This window comes from Pisolithus orientalis (assembly GCF_024613125.1).
Source record: "Pisolithus orientalis strain OTSU chromosome Unknown F5J12scaffold_29, whole genome shotgun sequence".
NCBI classification, from domain to species: Eukaryota; Fungi; Basidiomycota; class Agaricomycetes; order Boletales; family Pisolithaceae; genus Pisolithus; species Pisolithus orientalis.
The window spans coordinates 227842-234526 of record NW_026260810.1 but is presented as its reverse complement, the minus strand read 5'-3'; the positions used below and the strand labels follow the sequence as shown (position 1 = coordinate 234526).

The 6685-nt window shown below is 48.5% G+C and overlaps 3 protein-coding genes across 3 annotated transcripts; all 3 read right to left on the bottom strand.

Annotated features, from left to right (window-relative positions):
- Positions 1-1067: 1067 nt before the first annotated feature.
- F5J12DRAFT_724704 (Pkinase-domain-containing protein) lies at positions 1068-2939 on the bottom strand (the record flags this gene model as incomplete). Its single annotated transcript, XM_051741554.1, has 10 exons — positions 1068-1348; positions 1417-1620; positions 1680-1757; positions 1812-1874; positions 1924-1951; positions 2006-2216; positions 2273-2361; positions 2412-2489; positions 2707-2835; positions 2904-2939. 10 exons carry the CDS (start codon positions 2937-2939, stop codon positions 1068-1070), a joined length of 1197 nt encoding a protein of 398 aa, XP_051597416.1.
- Positions 2940-3307: 368 nt separating this feature from the next.
- F5J12DRAFT_895339 (glutathione S-transferase C-terminal-like protein) lies at positions 3308-4176 on the bottom strand (the record flags this gene model as incomplete). The annotated part of the gene is made up of 5 exons (XM_051747820.1): positions 3308-3451; positions 3507-3590; positions 3661-3754; positions 3880-4040; positions 4123-4176. The coding sequence occupies 5 exons, from the start codon at positions 4174-4176 to the stop codon at positions 3308-3310; spliced, it is 537 nt and encodes a 178-aa protein (XP_051597415.1).
- A 438-nt stretch (positions 4177-4614) lies between these two features.
- F5J12DRAFT_848472 (glutathione S-transferase) lies at positions 4615-5459 on the bottom strand. Its single transcript, XM_051746442.1, has 3 exons — positions 5288-5459; positions 5070-5230; positions 4615-4997 (listed from the first exon to the last, which is right to left on the bottom strand). Exons 1-3 carry the CDS (start codon positions 5304-5306, stop codon positions 4707-4709), a joined length of 471 nt encoding a protein of 156 aa, XP_051597414.1. The 5' UTR covers positions 5307-5459; the 3' UTR covers positions 4615-4706.
- Between the last annotated feature and the right edge of the window lie 1226 nt (positions 5460-6685).

Here is a 6685-nt window from a genome sequence, read left to right as displayed (position 1 = left end):
CAAAATCACCCAACATTGGGACAATTTTTTGAGCCACTGTATGTATCTGCCTCTGGATGACATCAGTTAGGAGGGCATTCCACTGGTTGCATTTCCATTCAATCACTATGATAGCAGCTCATGCCTGTGCAAGGTCTTGGTTTAACCTTTGGTTTTCTGCTCTTAAGGTGTCAAGTGCATCTTGGAGGTCAGTGAGTTGGTCCTAGATATCACCCATGGCATTCTGGGGCCTTTAGGGAGTGATGGAGGTGAAAATTGTAACAAGGAGGTTGGGGAGCTGCAGGGAGGGAGCAAGGATAAATTGAAGGAACAGAGAAAGGGTAGGATGGAGGCAGGGGAAGGGGGTGAGTGATGGAGTTGAAAAGTAGGGTGAGGGACCAGTGCTCACAAAGGACAGGATCAAAGAGGTTTGGGTTGGGTTCAGAGGCTGGTGGACTTGGCAAGTACACCCACAAGCCCTCTCAAAGGAAGCAAGGAATGGTGATGGAGAGTGGTGCAAAGGTACAACAAGTAAAAGCTAGTTCAAGTGTGACAATCCTAACAACTGGTTGTTGTAGGTTCACACCCAAGAACCAAAGAGAAGAGATGAGAGAAAAAGAGGAGATGACTTAGAAGCAGAGAGCTTTAGGAGCCATAGGCCCAAATGAACTAGCTTTGGACTAGTCTGGAAATTGGATAACAATGACAGGCTCTGTTTAATGTTGGGATGGCAAGGTAGTACCTACCCAAAGCCATGACAGATTTCATCACAATCACTTATTTGCTAGACACATGAGGGACCCCAACACATGTGGCGAGTGAACTATTTTACTTGCCAGCACAAGTGAGACAGTGAAAAACCTTTTGGAAAACCAAAAAAAAGGGATCATATATTGAGTCAGTTACACAACCAGAGAAAATACAAGAACAAATGATTGAGCAGAATTTTGCATGGAAAAAACCCTTAATCCGACAAAGCTAAAAGCATACTAATTGCCAGTAACATTCCCAACAGACGAAAAAAATAGAAATGCAAAGAAGCAAGTACTACGTGGCTTTCGTGGTATGGCTCACCTTCGCAGCAAGGTTCACAGCTGCTCTGTTACGTCCTTGCCTCCATCTCCGGGCTTCAACGCACTAGATGATGAGCCAGGCGATACCGACTCCTCCAAACCGGCAGGCACAGGGTCCTGAACGACTACCTCTGCATTGTGATGGTGGATGACATCCACATGTTCCAACACTTCCTTTTCCGATTCCTGCTTGAAGTTGAAAAGGTCTTCGCTGAACTTCTGGTGTTCAGGTGACATGTGGGCTGCCAGCGTCGACATGCGCGTCATGGCCATCATACTAAACACGGTTTTGCGGACTATGATAACCGGCGATGCATAAGTACCGGTGCCGAAATCAGAACAGCACTAGGAATGGAAAACGCACACGTCTTCCTCGCATTGAATGCTTTCTTAACCTGCGGCAACAAGTTTGCTGGCTGACCGTCCTTCTCAACGCAGTGTGGCACCTCGGCAGTGAGCCAAGGGTGCTGCAGTGCCTCCGCTGCTGTGGGACGTATATCCGGGTTCACTGTGAGACAGCTGCTAACAAAGCTGCGCGCAGTGTCGGAAACATTGTTCCAATATTCCTCTTGTACGATCATTAGTCTATAATGGAAAACTGGCGCTATGAGCACGATAAAAGCGCACCAGGCTCGAAGCGGTAGTCCCCTGCAATGATAGCGTCTATTTCTTGCTTCTGACTGTCGCCATCAAACGGCGGATACCCTATGAAACACAATCTTAAAGCAGGAACGGAAGGTGCTCAACTGTTAGCCTTACCAGCAAGCAGGAAGTACGTTATGACTCCCATAGCCCAAACATCTACAGGCTTCCCGTAGCCAGCTGTAATTTTTTAGGTCATGTGAAATAATGCACGACAGAGATGGCCTACTCCTCTTGAGGATCTCCGGAGCCATGTACTATTTGACTAATGTCAGTTGCTGCGCAGGAATATCGAATTGAATTAAGAGTACACTCGGCGCCCCACACATCTCAGTAAACATACTAAACTTAGAGTCAGGCATGACTCGGCTCATACCAAAGTCCGCGATCATGATTTCTGAAGTGCGCTCGGGATCGGAACGGAAAAGGAGGTTTTCTGGCTTGAGGTTGCGATGAACGATGCCACAATCGTGGATATACTTGACGGCTTCCAAAATCGTGCGGACAAGATCCGCGGCATCGCTGGGGAAATACAAGAGTGAGTACTGCAGGGGACACAGAAGAATCGGTGTGGTTACGCTTCCGTGTACTGGCCTCTGTCCCATATGCTGTCGAAAAGTTCACCGCCTGTGCACAGGTCGAAGCATAGGTACAAATTTTGAGCAGTCTACAGTCGGATGTACGTGAAGTGCAGGTGACTGGTACGGCTAGACTCACCTCGAAGTAATCGTACAGTGTGACGATGTTTGGATGACCGCTAGAAATTTGTTTGAGAACCGCAATCTCATCGCGGACCTAAATAGATAAATGATTGGGCGGTTAACACCGATAATCAGTTGAGCGCTCAGGATTGATGAGGTGAAGAACACGACGAGCGTAGTTACTGGCCTCGCAGTGCAAGCCCATCGCAAAGCCTCTAGCGAATGTCCCTCGTATCATCCACGTAAAATCCGTCGCCATTAACGCCCGATCGACGAGGATTTTCTCAAAAGAGCGGCGAGATAAGGCTCACCATATATTCACCACCCTCTATGAGTTTCTTGTTGATAATTTTGCAAGCATAGTATTGTCCAGTCTTGATGTGGATGGCCACTTTCACAATAGCATACGGGCCGCTGCCAAGGGTTTCACCCGTCCGGTACTGGATTTATCAAGGACAGTCAAATGAATGAACGAGCTCCTAGTGACAGTGCACGAAATCGGACACACCTGGCAAGGTACTGTTTCTGGCTGAGACGCCGACATAATGTTCTCAGTATCCCCAGGACAAGCCTTGATTTTGATGTGGGAGTAGGAAAGAAGAAGAACAAAAGGCACCCGAATTACTTGTCTGCTGCCCCACACCCAAACCTGAATCGGGAAAAACCTACATCAAGGTTTCGCTGATTTTGTTTCCCGTGCACAACAACATCGCAACGCCAGTGCTGTGTTCACCTCGCTCCGTGATATCATCCGCGTATTCCAGGCGAACACACGATCGATCATGAAGTTCTCTATTCCCTATGTATACCCTTGCCTCGACAAGCAATCGTATTCGGTATGTCGGTCTGCGCAGCCGCGAAGACACACAATGGGCACAAAAATCTTCTAACAGTGATAGCATGGCTCTTAAATCACGCAACCTTGAACGCAAGGGGTTCATCGACGAATTTAAGATCTCTGAAAAAATGCTTGATCCTCTCGTCGTTGGCGACTTTTGCAAAGTGAGCAAAGACATGGGGGTAAACGTCCTTGCGCTCCTTAGTTCCGCACACCGTCTGGCCTACACGCATTACGGCCGTGCCGACCACGACATCTGCAAGTGTCACCCACGAGTAAGCCAGAAGGGCGCGAAGTCAGATAGTCTTCTAAAAACTTGAGCGAACGTCCGATGAAGCCCTGGTAGTATTTACGCTCCTAGGACTTCGAAAGTCACGGGAATGTACGTGTCAGCGTACCGTAAAAAAATGACGAAAGATAAGCGCACCTCTTCGCCGAAACCTGGAAGATACTTTGAGACCATACCGATGTATATGTTGGTTCCCGGAATTCGGATCTCAGTCTCCGCAAAGTGGATTCCACTGGTCTATCTGTGCGGTTTCTTTCGCGGTCCGACCAAGGAGGCCTGCCTCAGGAACCAGCGAGCTCACTTACCCACGCGGTCGGTATCGATCACCACTACCATGACAAAAGGGTTGCCACTAACCGTAGCGAGCGATGGTCGCGCCTTTCGATTAGCTTGAATCCTTCATTATCTTCGAAGGCAGGGATTTTGGCGAGAGGAAATTTATGGGTGATCTCGGGTAGTTTGTTCGTGACGCCGAGCTCGAACGGCGGTAGATCAATCTCGAGGCCCGAGATAGTCAACTGCGCTCAGGATCTTATACATTTTACCCGAACGAAATGAGGCTGTAACACAATTACATAAATGACGTGGTAGGAAACTTACGGCTCTCGTTTGGGGCTGGCGAGGGTGACCGTAGAGCTTTCCGATGGTTGCCATATTCGACCTAGAAGGACCGTTGCGAGTATGTTTGATGGCACAAGTAGGTCTCTTGAGATGCTTTTACTCGACACACCTCAGGTGGTAGTGTTCTCGGGATTCCTGAGCAGTAAGGGCTGTAACCTACATGCAAAGGCCATCAAGTTCTAAGTTTGTGTTGTCATCTGATTCATCATCGAGTCATCGCCCGCTCGGACACTGTGGCGATCTCCTTGGTTACAGTACAAGCTCCGTCAAAGGGAGTGACGTGACAGTTGGAGTAACCAGCAAAATACACAAGACTGAGAAGTCCGCCAGTTGGCTACCATGACGGTAGATAACCATCAATCTTTTCTGCGTTCCGCTCATTGAAGTTAGCCCGTACATCGCCCTGCAAGGGACGGATCACGAAAGATTTCTACCTTTCCGCATACTGGCACTTCTCTCGACGGAAGATCATACAATCTCCATAATGATGCCCGTTTGCATAGCAATGAAAATACATGAGATCTCCCTTTATCTGCGTTAACTTTTCTGCAGCACAATACCAATCACTCGGCCTTGAAAGCAACCGACTCGTCAACGAATCCAGGCTCTCCAAACACTTGCTTGATCCTCTCGTCATTGGTCACTTTTGCAAAATGAGCATATACGTGGGGATAAACCTGTTCGCGCTCCTTAATGCCACAGATCGTCCGGCCTGCACGCTGCACAGCCGTGGCGAGGACGATATCTGCAAGTGTTAAACTATCGTTCACCAGCAAGCCGGAAGGACGTGAAGCCAAGTACTCTTCTAGGAACTTGAGCGAACGTTCAGCACGTTCCTTGTAGTATTTATGTTGCTAGGATCGGGAAAACCGTAAGGAATTACGAGTCAGCCGACCACGGCATAAGACAGACGAAACGAAGGGTACTTCTTCGTTGAATCCTGGGAGGAACTTCATGACAATACCGATGTATATGTTGCTTGCAGGGAGATGGATCTCTGTCTCCGCAAAGTGGACCCATTGGTCTACCTGTGCGGTTTCCTTTGCGTTGCGACCAAGGAGGCCAGCATCGGGAGCGAGCGAGCTCACTCACCGCCACGATCAGTATCGACGGTTACTTATTTGCAGAAAAATCAGTAACTAACCGTAACGAGCGATGGCCATGCCCTCAATCAGCTTGAATCCTTCGTCATCTTCGAAGGCAGGGATTTTAGCGAGAGGAAATTTCTGGGTGAACTCAGGTGATTTGTGCGTGGCGCTGAACTCAAATGACGGGAGTTCAATCTCGAGGCCTGAGACAGCTGCGGCGCTCAGGATCTATTATGTCGAACGCAAGTGTGATGACCTTGCAAGGGGCCAAACAATAAGACATGAAACATACAGCTTTCGTCTGAGGCTGGTGAGAGCGGCCGTAGAGCTTTCCTATAGGTGCCATATCAAAACTGTAGCAGATGAGTTCGTTGAAGGATGGAGACTTAGTGGAGAACGCTTTATATATACGTCAGTCCAGCAAGATTCGTCCGTGCACTGCCAGGTACCTGAAGACGCAGAGCCTATTCCCAATCCGATGAGGGATTAGTAACGCCGTCGCCACGTGCTTTCATCCTTGTATAGTATTCCACTTCGTCCCTGTACCAGTTGACCCACGTCTACGGTATTCTCGGGTTTACATGCTTGGACGGGTACACGACGAGCGATCGCCTATTTCCAGCCGTCGATGATCAATATTATGCTGTGTAATAATCAAGAACTCGCTCGCTCGCTCGCAGCAGTCTCACTACTGCAAGGGGATCCTAGCCATCCAGCTGACTGAGCAAAAGTGCTTCCGAGTGCCCAGGTGAGTTATGGGCGCTTTCGCCATATTCAGAAGCTGTTTGTCATGCACTCAAGGCTATATGATTCAAGTACTTCACACTCCATCTTGATCAACCGATCAGCTTTCGCGTGCCTGCCCAGCATCAATCAAATTCAGACTTGAAACGGCGAGAAATGGACAGCTCGCTTACCACATAGAGGTTCGGCCTCTTGCACAAGTGATAAATATCTGCTTGGCACTTATGATTCAGTACAATATTAATGTTCTTCGTCTTCCAGGCATTTGTTTGACAGGGGATCATTCTACATTTATAAAGATGTACAACTTTAATCACGAACCTTGCACTGGTCGCACCGTTCTGCAATCACCCGGTCTTGAATAAGAGGCTCGTCGACGAAGTCAGATTCTCTGAACAAATTCTTTTGCTCACCCTTGAAAAGTAAGTGAAGGAGTGGGAATGAACCTGCTTGCGCTCCAAGACGAAAGGAAATGCACCTCTTCGTTGAATCCGGGAAGCATTACCGATGTATACGCCGCTTACAGAGAGTTGGATTTCGGTCTCTGCAAAGTGAACACATTGGTCTATCTGGGCGGTTTCCTACAGGGAGGCCAGTCTCAGGAACGAACGAACTCACCAATTGCCACAATCGGTATCGATCATTCTTCTGCGCGAGAGGATGATGACTGGCGACTATCCGTAGCCAGCGATCGCCATACCCTCGGTTAG

Excerpts from the sequence above, each read along its gene's own strand:
- F5J12DRAFT_848472 (XM_051746442.1), bottom strand. Across the intron at positions 4,998-5,069 it reads TCCCAGGATTCAACGAAGAA|CAACATAAATACTACAAGGA; the intron begins GTACCCTTCGTT and ends TCCCGATCCTAG.